This window comes from Micromys minutus, assembly GCF_963924665.1.
Source record: "Micromys minutus genome assembly, chromosome: 25".
Lineage (NCBI taxonomy): Eukaryota > Metazoa > Chordata > Mammalia > Rodentia > Muridae > Micromys > Micromys minutus.
In genome coordinates, this window is record NC_137960.1 from 2,197,016 (window position 1) to 2,221,800 (window position 24,785).

Below are 24,785 nucleotides of genomic sequence, written 5' to 3' on the forward strand. Positions count from 1 at the left end.
TGAGATTTTTGTGCTGGCTCCCTCAGATCCCCTCCATAAATAGCTTAAGAATGAAAAGAGCTCTGCGGGATTCGTGACCAAGCCCCTCGAAGCCCCTGCCCTTACCACAGCCTCATCCTAAGGGACAATTGCTTTCAAGTGTCCTAACAGACTCGGGTGGGGTTCAGTCGTGGATTGCTCCCGCACCCATTTATGGTGCTGGCAGCTTGGTCCTCAGTGCCGGTGATGTTGGGGTATGGGGACCTTTAAGATATGAGGTCAAGGGGAGGTTCTGAGATCACTGGGAACATTGCCCCGGGACAGTTCTGTGTAAGAGGCATCCTGATCCCCAACTGCCCTCTTGGTTCCTGTCTGCCTCCTCCCACACGCTCCCTCCATGGAGGTACCCCCAGTCTTCAGGCCTTCCCCAGAGCCTGGCATCGTGCCCTTGACTTTCCAGAATCGCTGACTGAATAAATCTTTTAAAGGATAAAAACCATTTGTTAGTGGCGAGAGGACTGACAGCAGTCAGTACTAACTTCCTGTCCACGCCACACGGGGATGGGTTGAATCATGTTGGATTTGCTTTTGTTTGCAAACTGGGCCCTGTGTGTAGCCTGTCCTGAGACTTGCTATGTAGACTAGGCTGGCCTCGAACTCACAGGGAACCCGACAGAGGCACATCGGTACAGCTGGTACAGCCCAGTTCTTGGTCTTCTTTGTTCACTGTGGCAGAGGAGGGGCTGGGGTTGTGTTTTGCTTTTTCTCTTGTGAGGATCCCACACTCCACGTTCCAACACCAGCAGCTTTGTTCATGACTGATTGGCTCAGGGTTGGCCACACAGGGTGAACCTAGGAGCCAACCGGCAGCTCTCCTTCCCTAGATGATGTCCTGTTCTCCCTGGGGACTTAGTTCACTTAGTTCACTTCGGTTCTACCTGTTACCAACCAATCAAAATTCAGACACACATCACTCATCCTCCCAGAACTTTGTCCCCTCCTACTAATTAGTCCTTGGTGACTCCACGGTCACCTCCCTTCAGCATCCTGTCAGGATTTCCTGTTTCATGTCCCGTCACTTCTCTTCTGGTGCTTTATTCTATTGGGTGCATACGCCTTGGGCTTCAGAGAGTTCATGCAAAGGAGGCTAACTTTATGCAATGCATGTGAAGGAACATGGTCTCATTCCCCTCTGACCCTTCCATGGTGCATTAGTCAGGGTTCTCTAGAGTCATAGAACTATGGACAGTCTCTGTATAGCAAGGAGATTTGTTATGATGACTTACAGTCTGTAGTCCAACTCCCCAAAAATGGCCTTCTGTGAATGGGAAGTCCACAGATCTAGTAGTTGCTCAGTCCCACAAGGATAGTAGATCCCAACAGACGTGCTAGTGAGTAAGTGCACACACAAGTGAAGAAGAGTGAAGCTTCCTTCTCCCAATGTCCTTAAGTAGGTCTCCAGCAGAAGGTGTGACCCAGATTAAAGGTGTGCACTTGTCCCAGGCTGTCCTTGAACTCAGAGATCCCCTTGCCCTAGTGTCCTGGGATTCATAGCCACTGTGCCTCAAGATCTCCATGCCAAGATCCAGGTCAGAAACTTGTGTCCCCCGGCCTCAAGATCAGGATCACAGGTGAGCCTTCCAATTCTGGATTGTGGTTCATTCCAGGCAGAGTTAAGTTGACAACCAGGAATAGCCATTACAGACGGTATAAAGGTCAAGCTGAAAAGCCCAAAGAGTTCTGAAAGTCCGTGTGAGTCTGGGTAGAACTTTCCCTTCCTCCTGTCTCACGTTCACACCTGCGCACTCTTCCCGACCGCGTGAGGAGCCTCCTCAAACAGTGACAACTTCAACCTTAGCTCTAGAAACTCCCCCAAAATAGCTGTGGTGCAAGTCACAGCTTCCACATGTAGGACTTTGCATGAGTTATGTAGTGTGCCAGACTTCTGCCCAGATTAAATGTCAGTACTGTGACACCTACTGTACCCCTCCCCCATTGTCATTCTCACTGTGGAAGGTAACACGCTCTGGTGTGTTTGTCACATGAAAGTCTGTGCCTGGTACTCCCAATACTTGACTCCAGCCTGCTCCCACTGGCCTGCACTGGTTTCACTTCACTGACATGTGATCAACAGGTCACTTTCTCACTGGAACTAAGCCACACTAGATGACACCCTTCCATTAAGCTCCGTCTTTCCCTAAGGTGTCCAGGCTGGCTTTTTACTCATTGTAGCCCAGGCTGGCCCTAAACTTGAAATCCTGCTTCAGCCTCCAGCAATTGAGGTTTTAGGCCCAGGTTGGTGTGTGTTTTTCATAAGTAGTGATATTACATCTTTTTTTAAAGATTTATTTATTTATTGTTGTATATTTGTATACACTGTAGCTGTCCTCAGACACACCAGAAGAGGGCATCGGATCCCATTACAGATGGTTGTGAGCCACCATATGGTTGCTGGGAATTGAACTCAGGACCTCTGGAAGAGCAGCCACTGTCCTTAACCACTGAGCCATCTCTCCAGCCCCCATGATATTACATCTTATTCATAAAATCAAGAGTTTGGAAACATCTTTAAATCTTCAATCTGGCTCAAACCACCCGGAGCTGCTGTGAGGCCCTCACTGTTGGGACCTTTCTCCTTTATGATTATTTAAAGGGTTTGTGCCTCAAAGTTCACAAAGTAAATGAGACCCCAGACACCCCCTCTTTTCCTGCCTCGGGCCAAAGTGCTTATTCCCGCAGGGTGAAGCTTATTTAAAGCAGGGGTGTGCGATCTCCAACCCTGCATGATTCTTAGCTGCTGCTGCAGAGTCTCTCTTACAAGCAACACCTGTCAATGGAAAAAAGCCTCTGGCCAGTGAGCTGAGAGAGGAAATAGGTGGGCTTCTGGCAGGAAGAGACAGATTTCTGGGAAATAGAGGCTCGAGCGATTTGAGGAGAATGCGGAGGAAGAACTGGCCAGGACTGAGGGAGAGGAGGTTAAGGGACAGAGGATATTTGCTGAGGAACGCTGGGGAGATGGACAGACAGAAACCAGCAGGCAGCTGAACTCAGGACTCGGAGGCATGAAGCTGAGGAGAGGTAACCAACCGTGTGGGGAACAGAGTCGAATAAAAGGAGAGTAAGTTAGGAGAGAGTCAGAGAGCAAGCCAGTGCTTAGGGCCTAGGCATTTGTTAATAGTCTCAGAGTCGTTATTCCTGGAGCAGGGACTAGGAGGAAAAACGTGGATTTATTTTCACACTGCCGTCTCCTGGATACGAGGCAGGAGGAGCCTTTGGCAAGAGGTGGTTCCTGCAAAGGTGCACGTGGCCTTCTTCCCGTGGGGTCTCGTTGGGCGCTGAGGGGGAGCAGGGTCTTATGACCTTTAGAGTGTAGTGCACCCCAGGCTAGGAGAGTCCTCTCTGCCTTGCATTCCAGTACCCTAACCTGTACTTGGGACAGCTGATGTAGTTAGTAGTAAGCAGGAGAAATTCGGGAAATTCAAAGTCGGAAGAGGAAGGGTCTCTGAGGTGACATGTCCATTGCCTTGTGTCAGAAGCCCGATTTCAAGGAACAACCAAGGGTCACTGTTATTCTGTCCTATCGGCCCCCAGCCCCTTTCCTCACAACCACCGTCACTTTATATAGAAACAAAGTACCATCCAAATGGCTTAGCTTGCTAAGGGTCAGACAGCGTGGCTGGTAAACTGTGTGTCCGCTAGATGCCCTAGACACTCCCCTGCAGTAGCAGCAGTGTTGGCAAAGGCCCAGGATGTTCGACCCTTCCTGAACATGACTTTTGTTGGCTGGCTCAGCAAGAATGAACATGGGGTGACATCAGAAATTATCAGGTCCTGGGGTTATTGGGGAGACCTGAATACTGGGGAGACCTCACCTGCTTCATCTGTGTGGTCCAGGCAGCCACTAGGGCTGGCTCCAACCCTCGCCTCCCTTCACACTTAGGACTCTGCCTCCAACATTTTTGGATTTGGCTTCATCTTGTGGTTCAAGATCACCCTAGGTTCTGACTGCCTCCCATTAGGCATAGGCATAATCCTGGTCTAGGAAACACCTCTTGGTGTCTACACCAGTCAGACCTAGTTTCCATCCCCCACCCCCACACCTTCTCAGGCCTTTAGTGTATGGATCTGTTCCAGGTCCCCTCTTACACAGTCATCACAGCTGCCGTGTGTTCAGAATGTCATCCACGAGGTGGTGTCTCATAGCCCTCCCTCAGCCCCAGCCTCAGGTTCCGCCACATCCCGTAGGCTTGGAGGGGGTAATATCAATGTCTCACTTAGGGCTGAGCCATTAGCTGTCATTCTTTCCAGAACTTTGACCTGTTATGAGTGTGTCCCGGCTACTGCCTACTATGTGAAAAGCATCTTCCCTCGCCAGTCCGGCAACAGATGCAGTTAGAAGGCAGCTTTGCTGTGACCATTTAGCTGACATTAGCAGTAAGTTTCCACCAGGGGGCGCGCGCGTACAGCTCTAATTGTGAACTTGCCACAGCCTGGAGTCAACACACCAGGAAAGCCTCCAGTGACAACTGCCTGGATCAGAGTGGCTTGTGAGCCTGTCTTGGAAGGGGTGGGCAGTCTTGGCTGTTGATTGATGGAGGATGACCCAACCCCCGGGGACAGGGCAACCCCAAGGCAGGCGGCCTCCCCTGTATACGGGAGTTTCAGCTGGGAGCTCCTGCTTGGGTTCCCGCCCTTACATCCCTCCGTGACAGACAGTGGCCCTCAGTCACAAGCTGAAACAAAGCTTCTCCTTCCCATGAGGCTTTTTATCAGTGTCTTATCACAACAACAGGAAGAAAAGTAGAACAGGAACTAAGATCGGCGAAGGTAGCCGCCCTGTTTTGAGCGCTTCTCTGGGCTTCTTGGCCAGCAGCACACAGGAAATAGCCCGCAATTGGCAGTGGGATTTCAGCTTGGAGATCTATGGTTTCTGAGGGTGCCATTATTCATCCCTGTGTGGTATATTCAAACCCCCTCAAAAATTAGTTGTACCTCTAGTCAGTTCATTAAGTGGTTGTATTATTATTATTGTTGTTGCTATTATTAGTTTTGTTTTTAGGGATAGGGTTTCTCTATGTAGTCTTGCCTGTCCTGGAACTCGATTTGTAGACCAGGCTGGCCTTGAACTTACAGAGATCCTCCTGCCTCTGCTTCCTGAGTGCTGGGATCACACCCTACCCATAAATCTTCTCATTTCCCTTATCCCCACTGCCATTCTTATTTTGACCTTTTTAGACCTATCACTGCCCCCTTTCCTGTAGAAGTCCCCCTATCGCTCTCCCCTGGAATCTGCCTGGTGCCCACAGAAGACAGAGAACCTGTCAGATCCCCTGGGACTGGAGTGACAGGTGGTTGGGAGTTGTCATATGGGAGGCGCTGGGAACTGAACCCTAAGTTTATGGAAAAGCAGACAGTGCTCTTACCTGCTGAGCCATCTCTCCAGACCGATAGATATTTATTTTAATTGTATAAATACAGTGTAAATTTAATTGCATATAAATGCCGTGTAAACAAACACTAGAAGAAGCCAGCGGCATCAGACCCTATGGGGCTAGAGTTCCAAGCTGCCCAGCATGAGTGCTGGGAATTACACTGGGGTTCATCGCAAGGGCGGCAGACTCCTATGTCTGAGTCCCAGGCTTGTTTTACTGAGACTGGGTCTCACTGTCTGGCCTGTAACTCTCCACGTAGACAATTCTGAATTCAATTCAGAGAGATCCTCCTGCTTCCGCCTCCTGTGTGCTGGTATCAAAGGAGTGTATAGCCATTTCCAGACCAAATACAGCTTTTGAAAGTACAGTACATCTTTACATCTTTGTGATTTTCTGAAGGTTGTTGGCATCAATGGTAGTTAACGTTTCACTTTCGCTTATAAACTTACTAAATAGGGACTTTCCTTCCTTCTGCTTAACCTGCTCAAAGGTTTGTTAATTGTGTTTCTCTTTTCAAAGAAACAACTTTATTTCTCTGTTTCCATTTTCACTCTGTTCAAGTCTCTCCTGTTTATTTCCCCTCCACTGCCTTTGGATTTAGTCCGCTTGGTTTTCCCAGTGTGTTAAGGTTGGTCAGGCTGCTTGGGGCCGCTCTGCTTTTGTAAGGAGGCAGAGCAGAAACCTTCCAGTCAGGACACCCATGGAGTCCCCCACCTTTTGTGTTTCCATCTTTTCCCCTGTTCTAGTACTTTCATTTTTCTTGATTTCTTCAATGACCTACTCATCCGATCTCCAAGTTTTTTTTTTTTTCCTTCTCTAGTTTTTCTTGTGGTTGATTTTTTATTTTAGAGTGAGTCCCATGGCCGGCTGAGAAGACAGAGTTCTGTGGCGTTTGGGTGGAGTCTTGCCTGGATGACCTGTCCCTTGCTGCCAGTGGGGTATTTAGGTCAACCATTACTTCCGTTTTGACTTGGTAGTATTTGTTTCAGGAGACTGAGAGTACTGTCTTCTACATTTAGAGTCGGAATGACAGTCTGATGTGCCCTTGTGTCAGCAGGAGGTGATTTCCTCATCCCTTCTGATGGGTTCAGTCTGGGGCCTGTTTGGTCAGGTATTAGAATAGGACCCTTGCTTAGGATGCCTTTGCCCATCTTTCCTGCTTGATGCTGGAGTGTGTTCCTTGCATGCAGCAAAGGAGGACCTGTGCTCTGAGCCCCTCTGCTAGTCTGTGCCTTGTCATGGGTGAGCGGAGAGCACACTAATATCCAGTTGTTCAAAGGTGTGTACAAACTGTCACTTTGCTGGTTTTGTAGTGTGTGGTGGTTTCCCAATCCCCATTTACTACTGTTAAGCATCTCCTAAAAAATTTTTAAAAAAAAAAAATTCTTTACTTACATTATATCCCAACCAAAGTTTCATTCTCCTACCAACCCTCAAATCTATTATTACTCCATAACATACACGGTATAACAAGTTACAGTAAGACTAGGCACAAACCCTCCTATCAAGGCTGAACAAGGCAACTCAGTAAGAGGAAAAGGGTCCCAAAAAAGTCAGAGATGCCTCACTCCTGATGTTCTGGGTCCCACAAGAACACCAAACACACCACCAGAACACTACCCAACCATAAGATGTATGCAGAGGACCCAACTCAGACCCACAGAGTCCATGAGTGTGGCTCTAGTCTCTGCGAGCCCCTATGAGCCCTGCTGAGTTGATTCTGTGGGCCATGTTCTCATAGGCGTCTTCCTAATTTGCCCCATAGCCTCTTACCCTCCTTTTTCTGATTACAGTACTCTAACGTCCTCCCTCCTAGAGCTGTCTGTGTGGTCACAAAGCCCCTTAGTCTGCTTTTGACAGAGGAAGGTTCGTTCTCCCCCAGCTGGGATTGCATTTGGTGTAGTTGTCTAGGTTGGCAGCTGCAGTCTCTGGGAACTTGAAACATTCTGGCTTTCAGTTTGCAGTGGAAAGAAAATCAGCTGCTGGCTGACAGTGTGTGATATGACCCTTCCCTCTTCTGGCTTTCAGTATTAGTCCTTTGATATAGTCAGTGGTTCAACCATCACTGGATTTTCTTTTCTTCTTCTTCTTCTAAATATATATACACTGTAGCTGTCTTCAGACACACCAGAGGGCACCAGATCTCATTCCAGATGGCTGAGAGCCACCATGTGTTTGCTGAACTCAGGGCCTCTGGAAGAACAGCCAGTGTAACCTCTGAGCCACCTCTCCAGCCCCTTCTCCTTTATTTTGGTTGGTTCTGTCATTCCCTTATATCTGGATGGAGTGGGGGTGTCTTCTCCCTCTAGCACTGGGAATTTTTCTTTTCAATTTTATTGAAGGTATTTTCTATGCTTTTGGTGTGGAATTCTCCTCCTCTGTGTCCACAGTTCATGGTCTGGTCTTTTCATGGTGTCCCAAAGATCTCCCTTGTCCTACTCAGGAGGTTCTTAAAAATTATCATTTCTTTGGTAGAAAATCGCTGTCAAGTCTTCAAGAGCTGGTGTCCTGTCCTCCATGCGAGCCCTCCGCTGACACCTTGCAGAAAGGTCCATTTTGTGTCACTTTGGTCTTTTTCTGTTGAATTGTTATTTCCTGGTTGATGATTCAGCTGCTTGTGTTCCCTTGGAATCCATTCCTGGGCTGTAAATCCCCTGAACGGATTTATAACCACTTAAAATTCTTTGTAAAATGTATCTAAGTAGCTCTCATTAGGGACCACTACTGTGAAATAGGTAGTTTGGGGAGGGGCATACTGTGTTCACTTTTAGTTATTTTTATTCTTTGACCTTTAATTTCCTCCACTAGTTATTAAATATGAACATTAAATTCTTTTTCTGCAAATTAGTCTTCTTCCCCTTCTCCTCCTCCTTCTCCTTTTTTTTTAGACAGAATTTTACAAAAAGATTTATTTATTCATTCATTCATTCATTCATTCATTCATTCATTCATTTATTTATTTATTTATTTATTTATTTATTTATTTATTTATTTATTTATTCACTTATTTATTTATTCTAAGTACATTGTAGCTGTCTTCAGACACACCAGAAGAGGGCACCAGATCTCATTCCAGATGGCTGAGAGCCACCATGTGGTTGCTGAACTCAGGACCTCTGGAAGAGCAGTCGGTGCTCTTAACTTCTGAGCCACCTCTCCAGCCACTTAGAAAGGATTTTTTGTGTAGCTTTGGCTGGCCTTGAATCTACCAAGATCTAGCGCTAGGGCTAAGGGTGTGCGCCACCACTGCCCAGCCTAACTCCTTTTCAATGTTTTGAGATTTATATTGTTGATTCCAGTTAGAAAAAAATCATCACGATTAGCAAAAAACAATAATAGCAAAGTCAAAATGTTGAGGACTTCATAACTCGGTCCAAAAGAATTTCCCCTCAGTTCAGCTTGTCCTGCAGCTGAGCTGAAACCAACAGAGACGGCTCCCCTCACCTGTGCTTGTAGAACAACCTCATGCTGTCTGTGCCTCCCCACTTCTTAACAGTTCTTGAGCCAAATTCATTTAAGTGGGCTTTGTGAAACATTCTGGCAGTACACAACAGTCTTTGGCAGATTCTGTATTTAAAAGGGACTCAGGGCCCCAGGATGTTGCACAGGTAAAGCCTCCGGCCGCCAAATCTGATATCCTTATCTCTGGGACCCACATGTGGAAAAACTGATTCCTGCAAGCTAGTCTTCAACCTCCACAATCACCACGACACATATGAATGTCGTCTTAAATTTAAAAATACAGACGGACAGAGTGTGTATCCCTCACAAGCCCCGCCCCCACCCTGAATGGCTGGGCTCCATCTGAAGTGTTTGCTCGTATCACCAGAAAGTTCTGATACAGAGTATAACTTTGAAATCAGTCTCATCCTGCCTGGTACACTGAGGTTGACAGTAGCAAAGTGACCATCACATGCCTGGCAGGCAGGTCTGTGATCCCAGCTCCTTTGGGAGGCAGAAGTAGGGGAGGAATCACAGGAAGTTCAAAGCCAGGCTGGGAACAATGCTGAGGGAGACCCAGCTTCAGAACCACCAGGGGCTGTCGGGATGCGGTAGCTCTTTTCTGGAATATGTGAGGCTATAGCTCAAGGCCCAGACCTCTTCCTCAGCTCGCACTTCCTCCCAGCATCCTGGACTAGACCACACCACTTTGTTTAGATGTGGTGCATTCCAGAACAAGTGCCTTTGTACAGCCAACCCAGCATCGGCTGCCCCTTCCCTCCACTTACCCAGATGCTCTCTGAAACTATATCTGTCCTGGCTGCCACCTTGGTTGCTTACTCTTTCCTATCCTGAGTTTTCTCTCGGACACTCAGCTGAAGACAGGGGAAGTCACAGTTGGGTTCTGTGGTGCTGAGAGAGCACGTGCTGAGTTAGCCCAAGAGGCCGGCAATGGTATCAGCAAGAGATTTCTACCGTCACTTGGTGTAAACAGGTCCAGAGCAAAACAGTAGAGTTTGCAGAGGCTTAGAGTTCTCAGGACTAGGTGGCCGATCAGACAGCAGGGACTTGCAGGATAGACAAGGAGAGTCAGTCACAGGTACAGCCAGCTGAAACCATGGATGCTGGGCAGCGGCACTTTCTCACGAGTGGCACACGGGTGTTTTTCACTTGTACTTGGGACACACGTGTGATCCTCCGCTTGCACTTAGGAGGTAAGAGCAGAATGACCCAGGGGGTCTGAGGCCATCCTTAGCTTCAGGGCCCTCACAGAGCCCCAGCCCGCCGCAGGAGGACTTGTACTGTGGGTTTGGTAGATTAACCATCATCCCCCTACTGCTGGTAAAGACATAGCATACGCTGCTTTCGCTCATTCCCACGTGGCTGTATCTTAACTGGGAATAAATAAGCAGGTAAGCAAACTCTAAAATCTTGAGATACATGTTTTTTTGTTGGTTTGTTTTCAAACAAGAGGAATGAGGCTGTCTTCTGTTTAGTATCAATGGCAGATGGGAAACAAGAAGTACACTGGCCAAGGACACGACCATGCTTGCTGGAATCCACTGTTAGAGGCTAAATCCTTTTCTTTCCAATCGCAAATCAAATGCTAGTTCATCTAACAGGACCAGACATTTACGTGGCACAGGAACAAGAGCCCTCGAGTCTGTTGTCCAACAAGGAAAGGTTGGGGGTTAACTTGACCATGTTGAGGTTACAGGTTTAGTACCCCAGAAAGGGAAGACTTAAGGCAGGTGAATGAGAAGAGGGGGATGGGCCCTGAAACTCGGCAGCCAACTGGACAACTTAGATGGGCCAGGACCAGCCTGACCGAGAACAAGGGAGAAAAACAAGGCAGGGTCAGTAGGCTGTAGCTCACACGACGAATACCGACCTCTGCAGAGGTGCTTGTGTGTGTAAGCACATAAAAAATCGCTTACTGCACAGATGGCTTCCCAGGTTGGGGAAGTCTAGCCATGTGAGCACCAGGTCTGGCGGGACAATGTATCAGGGGGTGTGTTTGGAAAGCAGGCCCTTTTGGGCATGCCGAGTGTTAACAGCCCTATGAATGCCACTGACTGACAGTTGGACAGTCTATAGACAGACTTGATAGTTGCTCAGAGATCCCATGAGAGTTAAGCACTTGCTCCAGCAAGGGTCCAGGCCTTATCTATGATTCTCCACAGCACAAAAGGGAAGGCTCATGTTAAAACATGAAATGAGGGTTCAAATGGAAGTAACAAGCATGACCAACAGATGGCACCAAATATCCCAGTCTCAGGTAAGTACCTCAGTGTAAGCCAGCATAGCAGCCCCTCCTCAGTCCGGCCAGCTTTCTACTGCTGGAAAAGCTGTTTTACCTATATACTCCGTTCTAATGTAGTGAAATTAGCCTCCACCAGCTGCTTCAACCTCAGCAGCTGCAACTAGACACTTGGCGCTCTCCTAGCTGGCTTTCAGCGCATAGCAGTAAGCCCAATGCGGAGGGCACATTCTGGAGCCAGGATGCCTTGTCAACTCCAACCCCATCATGCTGACTTGAGGCAAGCTGCTTAGCCAGTTCTTGGACCTCACCTCCATCTATTAAGAAAGGTTTGTAGTTTTCGTGATAGTTCACAAGGAATGATTAATGTGTGTCAAAGCGCCAAAACCAATTTGGTCGTTATGGTAACCTGAGAAGAGGTATGTATTGTAGCAACCTTTCTTAATAGATGGGGGCATTTCAGCCAGGTTCAGAGAGCTGCCACTCTGGCAATGTGGGCGAGCACTCATGCATCTTCTTGCTTTAGCTTGACTTGGGCTGTTGTACTATCTCTAGAACATCCCCCCCCCCCCCTTTACTGATCACAGAAACCCACCTTCCTCTAGTCACATCTCATGGTGTGCTGTCCTGTGCACACAGAGAACAGGGCTAGTGGGGAGAACTGGGGCCTGGCAATGCGTTACTCAGGATTAGTTCCACCCTCAGCCACCTATTCTTCAGGCCAACCTGACCTTTGGTCCCACTGCACCAGAAGTTCCAACCAGCTCCGGTGCTTGTCCTGGGCATTTTCCACAGGCTGGACAGGGATTTAAGAGACAGCAGGCACCAGCCCCTTCCCAGTGCCAGGCTGATCCTAGAAAGACAGCGGGTGTGGAAGGCACAACTTCATAGCAGCATACAAGCAAACCCAGCCTGTTTATCAAAGTGCTTTAGAAACTAGTATGACATCTTGACACAAAATGCCTGAGGGACAGCAGGACCTTTGACCAGTTGGGTAAGAAATAAGTTATTCAGGAGATACTGACTGGCAATTCCCAAGTGCAGCACAGGTTTGCAGATGTCTGTTTTGCAATCCATGGAGACTGACCCAGGCCTTAAACTGCTTCAAGATTGTTGAGGGTGTTAAGGTGTTCTATATTATACTAGAAGCCAATTTAGCTGTTAGTCTGACCAGAGCAGACAAGTTAAACCTTAGAAAGTATCCTCCAAATTTCAACTGAAATCCTCCATCCCATTTGCCTTTAGGTTAAATCCCAGTCACAAACCAGGGATTAAAGACTTGTGAAATCACCCATCATTCTTAGAACTCACTTAGTTGGCTCTCCTTCCTGTACAGGTAACTAGTTTTTTTCACCACCTTCACCAGGACTCAGGAGGGTTCAGAACGGTGACAAGTCCTTGTGTCACCTTCTGCTTCCAGGCACATACTTTGCTCCTGGTAACTCACTTGTGGCAGAAACGGTCACTATTTTGGAGACCCCTTCTATTGTGCTTCAAAGCTCTTGAAGACCATGACTTAAGCCTCATAACCAAGCTGAAACTCAGAACTATCCTTTCACCTATGCAGTCACTAGCAGTTTAGTAGCATAGGAAACTCCTACTTAAGACAACCTAGACAAAATATGCTCAGTAGCAGTTCTTGTCCACCAAGACACTCTGGGCTCAATTCTTAGAACTGAACATAGACCTGAGGGCCAAGGCTAATGGTGATGCCCAGCATTGCATCAAGCAGGACAATCCCCGCCCACTATAGCACCAAATACTCAAGACGATCTTACTTCTTTTGAACCACTTTGAACACAGAAACAAATCTCACATAAGAAAGCTAACTCAAAACTTGAATAATATTTTCTTTATTTACAAGTTAGAATCAAGAAAGAAAAGACAGTCTGGGGGCCAATTGGAGAGGTGACTAAAATCCCCAGGCCCCAAATGGAGTGGAAGTAAAAGGGAAGAGTAGAAAAAAAAGTCAATGTAAAAAACCAAAAAGCACTCCCTCTTCTTCCCTCCCCATGGAGGCTGGAGAGAGGACCACAGTGCTTCCCCCCAGCCTTACCACCTAGCTTAAATAAATTAAAACCTCAAAACAGGGCCCTTCGAAGTGAACAGGACAGCAACAGCTTAGGGGCTGTGTGCCAGGCCTATACCCACTCCACCCATACCCTTGCCCCACCCCCATCATCCTTAACAGGGACACCACACCCAGTAGGGCTAGGATTTCAATCTTATTTTGTCCATGTCCCTGCATTCCTCCCCACTGCAGAGCCAGCTCTCCTATGGAGGGGTGAGATGAAGAAGCGTCACAGCAAGGGAAAAAATGGGGAAGGGTGGTACAGGGGTCCGGTCCTGCGGAGCCTTCCTGCCCCATCTGGCCTGGCCCCTTAGCCCGAGTCTGAATCGCTGGTGTCTGAAGAAGACGATGACGACGACGAGGAGCTGGAATCTGAGCTGGAACTAGAAGCACTAAGACGGGACACTGCTACTTGCTGTGCAGATGACTCTGTCTTCTCACTTGCTGTAAAGCCAAATTAAAGGTACAAGATGTGACGTTCATTTGTCAACACAACACTTGCCTAGTAGTCACAAGGGCTAGTTGCTAGCTAGCCCTCAGTTCAAGTCCCAGTATTTAATTTAAAGAGGAAGGGTGAATATACTTAGTCTGAAATACCTTTCTTGGGGGGCTTTTTGGTGGAGTTGAGCTGTCCACTGACGTCCTGCAACCGCTTCTCTAGCTCCCGCTTCTTCTCCAAAGCCAGTTCCTCCTTTGTTTTTCCCACAGGTTTTCTAATAGCTGGAGGGGAAAAGTCAGGACTCACTCTATTGCCCAGTTGCCAACTTCTATTTCTGAATGAAGCAGCCCCATTCATCCTGGATGTTGCCCGCCACAAACACATGCACACATACCCCCACACACCCCTGCTGTCCTCAGAATGACCACTGTAGAACAGCGTTAGCTGACAGATGTCATCTGATACTCACTGTAGGGCTTCCGGGGCTTCTTTCGAAGGCAGGATAAAACGTATCGTTCAAGCTCTCTAAGCGTGGAAGGCTTGAGTGTTTCAAAATCAATCTCAATTTCTTCTGGATTTGAATCACGTAGAGAGGGCTCCCTGGCTTGGATGATATGTACAACTCGTCCCAGCTTTTCCCCAGGTAACTTATTGATATCGAGGCTTAACTGTCTCTTCTCATCATAACTCATGGGCCTGCTTTCTTCCTCCTCCTCTGAATCATAACCAGTGGGAAGGACAGGTGGGGCTGTCTTCTGAGCCTTTTTAGGCAGCCTATGGGGTAATAGGAAACTGTCAGTACTGAGTTCACACCATGCAGAAACTAGCTTGTACAATACTCTAAGACACTGTCTTAAATCCTTACTTGTTGCTACTTCCTCCGGAAGTCCCAAAGCCCGGATGGCTGAGTGCAGAAGCATTACCACCCCCACCACCTGCTTTCTTAGACTTCTTGGGCTGGAGTGGGCGAGGTGGCCTAGACCCCTTATCGTCTTCATCCATCCCAATCCGGCCACGATGTTTCTCTGCCTTCCGTTTCTTCTTCTTTTCCTTTTTCTCTCTCTTCCGCTTGGGCTTAGATATTGGGCCCTGGGATAGGGCAGCCAGTTGCTCATGAACTGCCCGAAGCTACACAGAGAAAAGTTAAATTAAAACCAAGAAACAACGAATAGGCCAACAATTAAGTTCTCACCCAACTGAATGAAGACCATAGCATGATTTACCTGCTCCTGAAGCTCTGCCAGGCGATGAGCCCTTTCTTCCTCAGAGTCTGAGCTTTCACTCTCTTCCTCATCTTCCTCCTCCTCCTCCTCTTCCTCAGAGGAGCTCTCACTGCTACTTTCCTCACTGGAGGACTCTGAAGAAGATTTGGCCAACCCGGGAGGCAAGGCAGTAGAGACTGGTAAAGGTCCTGGTTCTAGTGGCTCATCAGGCATCTTGGCATAGCGGAACTCAAACACATCCTAAAAAGACAGGCAGACTCAAAACTGTGTTTAATGCCCAGCCACCCAGCACACTAGCTCCAGCTTGGTAAGTCTTAGTTTAATTGCACAGCAAAAATTAAACCTCTCCCTACAATCGGTTACTGATAAACTTGAACTTTTACACTCACCTGTAACTTTCGTGCCATAGCCACAACATCGTGGTCTGGAGGATTGTACTTATAGCAGTTGGAGAACATAAGCCGTACATCACCAGCAAACTCCTGTGCATCCCGGTAATCACGGTTCTCCATCTTCCGCTGCAGAAGGAGGCAGCATGAGAAGCTGCACAGGCAGAGTCTCATCTTTCCCTGCCAACCCGACTCAAGAGCAGCCCTCTCTTGAAACAAGTGGGGATGACCTTAAGGATCTGTGCCCTGGGATTCAAGTTTGAAGTCCAAGGATTTGGGGTAGGTTTGAAGAAATATCTATGTCTAGAAGAAAACATTTCTAAGTGACCAAGGCCATCTCTCTCCCGTCACATTCCCTAACCCAACTTTTATCCTTACTGGAAAAAAAGAAAAAAGAAAAAAAAAAGGAAAAAAAAAGCAAGGACTTCAAAGTATGTGACCTTGTATTAAATGTTATAAGATACATATGCAGGATAAAATACTACCATGTTCCCATAAAGAGATGAACATTGCTTTATTGGTCCCTAGGCTCCAACCACTGCCTGAGCATCCCATCTGCCCCATGCAGTGGGTACCTTGACAGTGCTGAGGTCCATGGGGTGCTTAATGATGTCATGGTAGTCATGAAGGCCAAGAGCAGAAGCGTCCACTGGTTTATAGAAAGGCCAGGCATAGGCAGCATGTTTCTTAGAGAGCAACTCCTTCAAGATGCCATTGCAGTGTTTTAACTGTTCTGACAGCTTTCCTTTCTTAGAGCTCTGGTGTTGCTGTTGCGAGTCAGGCAAGTCTTTTCGTGGGGGTTTGATTGGGCGGCCACTTTCTCTGCGCATAGGAGGGAGTCGTGCTGCCTTTGGCTCAAGACTCCCAGGAGGACTAGCTGGGGAACCAGGAGCCAGGATAGCTGTAGGTGTAGGGGTGGTAGTATCTGCTTTCCGTTTAACGCCTTTTTTCTGTAGTAGAAAGATGAAGGACACCAGTCATACCTCGTCCATTTAACCCCCTTTCCTAGTCACCACAATCTACTGATATATACCTTGGCAAGGGGCTGAGCTGGAGGAGCTGCTGATACAGCAAGGAGTGCAGGTCCAGCAGAATGCAGGGACTTCAGAAGAGGAGAAGAGATGACTGATGGGTGGGGAATGTTGAGGACAGTGGTAGGTATCTCAGGTGGTGGTGTATACAGGGTTGTATGCGACACAGAAGAAACAGCAGGCACCTGATGGGCACTGGTAATACTGCCCTGAAGTGCTACAAAACAGCAACAGAAAACAATCAAGTCTTGTTCATTTGTATTTTCAGGCCACCTGAATAAGCTTTATGTTTAGGTCACCAATTCCTACCTGCTAACTTGGCCCCCTTCTTATGGCTGTTCTTAGGGATAGTCACCACAAGCTCTTGCTCATCTTGTGGCATTGATGCCACTTTCTGCAAGAAGATCTTTTCCAGTGTCTGTGCCATTAGGACAATATCATCGGTGGGCTGCAGGAACAAACACAAAAAGGAAAAGCCTAAGCTACCATCCCTTTGAATAGTCCAGAAGAATTCACAGCCTCAGGGCATCATAACCGCTCACTAGTACTTAAGGTCATCACATCAAACTAACCCCCACCACCTGAAAATGCAAGAACAGAGTGGGTGAGTTACAGATCCCACTTTTCTCAGGTCTCTGGAGCTTTATGAGAAACAGGGCCACCATCCCCAAATATGAAAGGTGCTCTACTTAAGTAACTGCTAATAGGAACACTGAAGCCACATTGAACACGGCAGCATTTGGAGGTCAGGCCTTCTTAGGCCTTGAGTAGTTGGATAGCATTTCCAGCAATGTTGGAGGAAGAGCCAGAGTCCTGCCTGTCAGCAGCTGCTACATAAACTCACCTTGTTATAAATGTAACAGTTGGTAAACATGGTATTAAAATCCTGCATACACTCCGAGGCAGCCCAGTAGTAATTGTTTTCAAGTCTCCTCTTGATAGTACCCATGTCCATAGGCTGTTTTATAATTTTGTGATAATCCTAAAGAAGATATCTTAGGTCAGAGCTACAGGAACATGTCTATTCTAGGGAAACTACCAATAGGAAAAACAGATACACACACCCACACACACACCCTAGTCATTAAGAGCATTGCCCATACTGCGGCCCCAATTAAACTACGGGGCTAGAAAAATTAATTTTTAATTCCCACTAGGAGGTCCCTGATAACTTTTCACTAGCCACCCATCTCCCACCCACTCTGCAAACTTCCCATCCTGTGACATTACCTCTGGGGATGGCTATCCATGGGCTGCATGAGGGAAAGGAAGAAGCTAAGAATTTTGGCCACCGTGGTCCTCTCCCAACCAGGGGTGGGAATCTGTAAAATGGAGCCAGGGCACAAAAGTTAAGGGACACATGGAGGCAAGATGAGAAATGCCAAGATAGATAACAAGCACAAAGGACCAAGAATCCAGAACTCTGGTGGCTATTTGCTCGAAAAGAATGGGGACTCCCTAGGGGCCGCAGCACCTATACTAGGTAGCCCACCCCACTCACACATTCCAGCTCATTCCCACACCTGCCCCCAGTCCAGCCTCTTACTCACCGGCAGACCCAACTTCACAGCGTCCACAGGCTGCCGGAATGGCCACGCAAACTGATGCTTCCACAGAGCCTTCATTACTACCTTGTGCAGGTACTGCAGTTGGTTTGTTACCCGTCCTGGCTTTTTGGGATTGGACACCTCAGGGGGGGGTGGGTTGGCAGGAGCTAGTTGTAAAGCTGGTACAGAAGCCATCGTGGGACTCTCAAATCCCTCATACAACAGAGAAGGCTTTCGAATCCTTTTCCCTGGTGCTGCTGCCTCTGGGCCCAGCCCCAGTAACCCTGCATTCCCTTCCCCAGGGAGCCTGCAAAAAGGGGAAGCAGAATTAGATGTGGCAATAACATGAAAGATCAAGAAAATGTTGCTAACTTGCACTATGCAACCCTAAAGCCAGGCTTTGGCTGCCATAAGATACATAGTGAAGTTAACTGCAACCAACCAAGAGTCAACTAAACTCAATAGTTTCTGTCCATCTTTATCTGCATACACCAAGCATACATATATCAAGCAGTTTGACGAGCTGCTTGGTTAAAATAAATACAAAATCAATGTCACATGACAACTCTAGCCTAGTGGAGAGGAATCTGAAGCAAAAAATGGGTGGAGCTAAGAAAGTGAAGGTTCATCCTCACTAGGGACTTAATGGTTGCCATGGTGGTTGAGACAAGAGAAGCCAGTGAAGAAAAAAGAATAAACCTCGTAAAGACCGATACACCTAAAGAATTCACAGTGGCATCTTTTACGATCTCTGGGGGTTTTCAAGATCATTGTAGAAACCAGACCAAAATAAATAAAAACCCAGCCTCTTAACCCCAACTAAAACGCAAACATTTGTCAGACATCCTTCTGTATTAACTGCTAGACCTCCAAAAAGTATCAACAAAACGCATCCCAGTCAAGGTCAGCGTTAGCAAGTCCTAATTTAGATAGCATGGCCCCTGCAAAGTGTCCCCAGCGACTCGAATTGAGCTCAGACTAAGGACTCGGAGGTTCCCTTCATCAATACAGCCTCCCGTGGTCAGTCTAGACCAGGTGTTTCTTAATGGCTAAGACACTAGACCCAGATCTCATTGTTTACATCTGCAGAGAACTGAGCCCGAGATTCGGATCCACCCCTCCTCCCAACCGAAAGAAGCTCAACCTTATCTAAACACACCCACCGCCAAAGGCAAGCAGACCTTCAACGGCAATCCAAACCTTTGCAGTAAAACCCAGTCTTGGGCGTGATGGATCCCTCCACCCAGTGGGAATCCCCCTCAGCAAACCCTTAAGCTGTCACCATGGCAACTTTACGGACACTGAAGTGGCAGATCTCCCCCCCACAAGAGCTATGACAAATCGAGGCTGGAAATGCACACCCCCCACCCAGCTCGTCCTGGCCGAATGGGCCTCTGTGTCTCGCTGGCGCGGAGACTGACAGGCTGCTCAGACGCAGTACCTGGGCCACCGCCACCGCTTCAAAACCGTCGCAGCCCCCCTCCGCGAGCTCGCGTCAACAGCTGCGGCGCGGAAGCGCGCCTCGCCCGCCGCTCCCCGGAACGCCGCCCCCCAACCCCCCTCCCACACACGGTTGGCGGAGACGTACTTGTGGGGAGTCACGTTTTGCAGCATCTTGACCTCAGGGAACCGCCGCCGCTCAGCTGCGTTAAGTCCGGGTGGCCTCGGCTCCCCTCACCGCCGGGCACAGCATAACCCGGGAAGTGGGGGGAAGGCCGCTGCCCTTGGCCCTCCAGGCGACAGTCTCGCTGCAGGCCCGGCGCGAACGCTGTCTCCTGCGCCGTCCTCCGCACAACTCGGGCAGCTTGGCGCGCTCCGCAGGCGGCGACAGCAGGAAAATGGCGGCGGCCTCTGCCGGCCGGCGAACCACAAGAGAACGTATTCTGCAAACCCGACAGTCCCCGAAACTGGACACCGCCGTCAATTCGGCCAGCCGCCGGTCGACAGGGGTCCCCTCTTCCTGCCGCGGCCGCCGGGGGGCCACAAGAGCCCCGTCAGACCTCCGATGGAGGCGGATGAGCACCAAAAAGGGGTTTCAGAGAGCCGCCGCCTCCATCTTTGAAATCCTCTTGAGGGCGGAGTAGAGGGGTGGACAGACTCCGAGGACTGGGCGGGGCCCGAGAAAGGGGAGCCTCGGGGGCTTCTATGGGGTCTGCACTGTCCGCCGGGAGCGGTCACGGGCCGGGACGAAGGCCATTTCCAAGCGGATGGACGTGGATTGTACTGGCGGCCCGCGGAGGCTCCGAGACTCTGGGTTAGTAGGCACAATCCTCCAGCTCGTCCTAGAGGCTGCTCCACTCCAGCGCGAAATGGCGCCGCCGAGCCCCGCGCCAGCGCTTTATATATAGCTGGAGGGGCGGAGCTTCGCTGCTCATGCGCGCCACCCTGCTCGCTCGCTCCCCCGCCCCCTCTGCGCGTGCTCGCTCGCTCACGCGCCTGAAGAAGCAAAGGCGAGAAGGCAGTACCGCCTCTTCGCGGGAGCCTTTCCTATTGGTCCACTTGAAGGGTGACGTCACAAACTCCAGTTCCAAGGCGTCGATTACCCGGCAGAAGAGTGCCGCATAGAGCCAAGGCGAAGAGGCACCCCGCCAAGTCTCCGAGCCAATTGGCTGCGCCGTGGCTTGGCGAGTCCTGGGAGAGATGGAGGCCGAACGGCGTGTAGGCGCCATTTCCCCGGGGCCTGCAACACGCTGTCTCCACCTCCAGGTCTGACTGAGTCCTCCCGGGCTTGCAGGAACCGAGTCGCCGCCGATCGCCCGCGGCTGGCTGGTCGGGCCATTCGCAGCTTCTCCATTGGCGGCGCGGGCGGGGCGCAGAGTGGGACGGGTCGCGCGGGCGGGGCCTGAGAGGTTCTTGGCTGCGATGCCGCCGCAGTGGAGAACCTGAAACAAGGAAGACAGACGCCATCTTAGGAGCCGCGGCCTGCTTTTGGGCAGAGACCTCTGAGCGTTCCCCAGTATCCCCACGACGCAAATCTAACCTTGCTGGGCTTCATGACCCAGCACATAACTAAAGAGTTCCAAGACTAACCTTGCTTTCCATGAACCAAAAAAAATCAGATAACAAAGGCCACACTCTGCTTTAAAAGTCTGCGAGGTCACCCCAAGTGTTCCCCGTCTAGCGAGCCCCCGGGACCATAACCTGCCCACCTTACCTTCAGCTTATAGCACATCTGCCTCACGAACGCACAAGGCGTTCACATGCCCTAAAAATCCTACCTCTGTAAACTTTCCCGGCGTCAGGGTGGGGAGAGCAGGCACATCGCGCGGCTCCTAGGCCCCATCTCGCCCCAGCGTGGGCGAACCGACGCCCCCCGCCCCCATCGGGCCGGGAGTCCTCCCCACGGAGCGCCTCTTCCATCGGTCAGCGCCAGGGAGGAGGGCGAGCCGAGGAGGCGGCGGCGCTGCTCTGCAGCCCTCCTCCCTCCCCTCCCCCCGTAGCCGGACGCCTCTGAGGAGGGGCAGGAGCCATTTTGGGAGCTGTCTCGCCCCCTCCCCCTCCCCTCGGCTGTCTTGGGACTCTGGAAAGAATTATGTAGGACCAACCAACCAGTTCTCAAGGTCAGATGGCCAAAGCAACTCTGGGGTACCTCCTCGCAGTAAAAAAAGTAAAAGCATCTACCCACCAGAATACGCCTGCATCTTGCTTCCCCAACCCCCCTTTTCGTAGGTAGTAAGACATGTGTTCACGTCTGGGCAAGAAAGTTGGTGAGGGGCTCACCATCCCCGAATTGTAGTTCCAACTGGCCTATGGCCTAGGTCCTAGAACTGCAACCAGGCGACCCTCCCTCCACATTAGCCCTCGACCTCGAACCTCGGTCACTGCACTTAACATGGCGGCCAATCTCCCGTCTTCTGGACCGCAAGATTAGTGCAGACCCCGTAAAGGGGAAGTGCGCCTCGGAAGCCAGAGACCCTGCACTCCCCGCCGGGGATCAGGCCCGGGTCGCCCGAGTGCGCGCGGCCCCGCCCGGGTGGCTGCGACAAGCAGGGCAATGACACAGCAACTTTAGAGGCCTCTCCCCTCCCCCTAGCGGCCCGGCCTCCAAACTGGATTTTCTGCACCCGGGCCTCGCGAGTCAGGACCGAAGCCCAACAGAGGTGGGGGCGGGGAGGCAACTCGGGGAGCTGAGAAACGGCTGGGCCTGGGAGAAAAAGGGCAGCCAGACGAAGCGCCCGTTTCCCTGCATTCCGGAAAATCACTGCGCCCCAGTCATTCCCAGCCCTCCCTGCCCCCACATGAGTCACAGGGGAGGCTGCTGCTACTTAGTAATTTGGAAAAGTAACTCTTTCCTCCTTTCCGTTCCCTCCCCCGCAGCACACAAGGAGGCAACTGTTCGAGGCAGGGGGAGGGGAGGAGGGCGGCAACAGAGCATGCCACCCGGAGAAACCCTAAACCCAGCCGAGTTCCTACTGGGACCACGCTTGCTCTCCCCTCCCTGCACCCACCTCAGGCCAGGACTGCGCTCGCAGGCGGCCCCCAGGCTCCTGGCCTGTAAGCCCTCCCCACCCTGGGCAGAGATAAACAGCTAAGACCCCGGAGGGGCTGCGCAACTGAGAACAGCAGGCCCCACAGGCCGCGTCCTCGTGAAAAAGCACACAAACTGGGTAGAGTCGAGGCAGAGCCTCCAGCACGCCATGTGACGGCGAGCCCGCTACCCTTGACACAAAGGGAGCTCAGGGACGCGCCTTCGGAGTCCCTGGGGAGACAGGGAGTCGGCGCCAGGGAACCACACCAGTTCACAACCAGAGCTGCCAACTCCAAAGCTCTCGCGTCCCACGACCAACACTCCCACTCTGCCTACCGGGTCGCCCTTCCCTCGCCCGCCAAAAAAGATGCCATCTCACCTGGCTCCAGATTCCTGTACCCCCCGGGGACAAATGTAGGGGGCACACGCCACCCTCGCCCCTTTGCCCTCCAATGGGTACGTAGGCACGAGGTTGGCCATTCCCCTCCCCCCCAGTGGCCCTCTCGGGCTGGCCCCAGTCCACACTCCCATTGGCTGTCTGGTGTTTGAAAGACAAGTCTTTCCCCCTTGGGATTTTTCTCCTGAACCCCAAGAATTCTTCCTGCTCCCCACCTTTACTTATGCATTTAAATGACCGCGTCCCCGCCCCAGGGGCCCCTGCTCACCTGGATCCAGGAGCCCCGGGGGGGCCCTCGAAAGTCGCCCTCAGCCCGGCTGGGGGGGAGCACGGAATCCGGGGTGTCAACCCCCCCGGAAGCCGAGAAGGCGTTGGGGGAGGGGGCGTAGCCCCCAGCCCCTCCCTTCCCTAGCCGCTGGGGGTGGGGGAAAGCATCGGGGCCGCGCGGCCACGTCAGCAGCACTCGGAATGGCTGGGCCGGGTCACGTGTCCGCCCCCCCTACGGCCACGAGGGCGAGGTTTCCCAACACTGCTGAGGGCCGTATACGGGGTCACAGGGGTTGCATGGCCGCGACCTGTGTCCCGAGACCCCAGACCTCGCTAAGGCTGCTGCCTCGCCAAGCCCCCGGCCTCCCGCGCGCCTGTGGTCGCCCCCGTCCCCCCCACTCGCCTCTCGGTACGGGTTCAGCATGGCTGCCACAGCCCCAAGATGCACAGAGCGCATGCGTAAGGGTGTGCCTGGCCTGGGGGAGGGGAGGCACGGGTCGCGCGGAGGGCCGTGGTGCGCAGGCTCAGTGTGCTCCGGGCCGTCTGGCGGCGCGCGTTGGGTGTGGCGGGAGCGCGCGGGCCTGCGCCCGGACGGCCTTCTCCCCACCCGCAACTCCCCACGGCCGCGACGGGAGTAGGTGCTTCCGGCTCCGGCCTGAGGCGGTGCCTGGCACCTTCTGGCCTGAGTCCGCGCGGCCTCAAGCCTCCCGGGAGGCACGAGGGGCCTGGCTGCAGCCCCGGGCCTGCAGGGCGAGCCTCCCTGGAGCAGTAGGGTCTTTTTGGGTGTTGCACGCTCTGTTTGACGTCTTAATCCGGAGGAGTTGTGGGGTTCCTCGAATCCCCAAAACTGCTTTTTTTCTCCCTTATGAGACTTGAAAATGCCCGAAGCCTGCCTTCTACGATGTTTGCCGCTAGTTTCCTTCTGATCTTGTACAGGTAGACCATTTAACCTAAGGCTCCCAACTGTGAGATTTGCCCGTTTTGATCATGATTCTTTTACTGGCATTGTCTATACTCTAAATGTCTAGCCAGTCCTTCCAGTTTCAGTTTCTCAGTCTTGAATTTATCCTACTGAAGTTCAGGGTGACAACTTACCACATAATGTAGTTGACTTAAAGTGTCAAGGTCGTGCTTATCTGTCTTGTCTTTCAAAGTATGATCTGGATTTCCACTCTCCCCCAGCCGACTGCCTGTATTCTCCGTGTGTAGAATTTATCAGGGTCTTCTCAGTTGAAGGAAATTGCTTTTGACTTGGTCACCTTTCTGTTAACCTAAGTTACTTCCTGTTCAGTAATCTACCCTGTCCGTAAGTACTCCCTGGTTTTCTCAACTCCCGTGCACAGCAGGATCTGGACTGACAAGATGCTGCCTGCTTGTCTCTTCCCAGCTCTGATTTCCCACTTCATTCACTCCAAAGTGTGACCTCACCACCCTACTGACCAGAACCTCCCAGCAGACCGCCCCAGGGTCCACTTCTGAATTCTCATCTGACCTTTGATCTCTCCCTAACGTTTGCTTGTGCCATCATGCCCCGCACCCCCCAGCCCCCCTTACCCACCCCCGTACGCTTGGGTTCCTGGTTCCTGCTGTTTGGACAGTTTCTACACCATCATGTTCAATGGCTCAAGCCTTTCAACTCCACCACTCCACGGTTAGACCGTTATCTTGAATGGAACTTCCTATTAAAAAGTCCTCTTCCAGAAGTCCAGAGTTGAGTTCCCAGCAACCACAGGATGGCACACACCATCTGTAATGGCATCTGGTGTGTCTGAGGACAACTGCAGTGTGCTCATATACATAAAATAAATAAAAATTTAAAAATATCCCTGATTGGATTTCAA

At 50.8% G+C, this 24,785-nt stretch overlaps 1 protein-coding gene across 2 annotated transcripts; it reads right to left on the reverse strand.

The window, feature by feature from the left end:
- Positions 1-12,942: 12,942 nt before the first annotated feature.
- On the reverse strand, positions 12,943-23,231 carry BRD2 (bromodomain containing 2). Of its 2 annotated transcripts, XM_080938438.1 has the most exons (13): positions 22,946-23,231; positions 19,401-20,694; positions 17,816-18,119; positions 17,110-17,247; positions 16,575-16,713; positions 16,268-16,482; positions 15,810-16,184; positions 15,235-15,363; positions 14,846-15,085; positions 14,488-14,750; positions 14,092-14,396; positions 13,781-13,903; positions 12,943-13,627 (listed from the first exon to the last, which is right to left on the reverse strand). In XM_080938438.1, exons 2-13 carry the CDS (start codon positions 19,424-19,426, stop codon positions 13,494-13,496), a joined length of 2,391 nt encoding a protein of 796 aa, XP_080794564.1. In that variant the 5' UTR covers positions 19,427-20,694; positions 22,946-23,231; the 3' UTR covers positions 12,943-13,493. The 2 variants fall into 2 exon arrangements, with proteins under 2 accessions (XP_080794564.1, XP_080794565.1); XM_080938439.1 differs by lacking the exons at positions 19,401-20,694; positions 22,946-23,231 and adding an exon at positions 17,496-17,587 and having other exon boundaries at positions 17,816-17,947.
- Between the last annotated feature and the right edge of the window lie 1,554 nt (positions 23,232-24,785).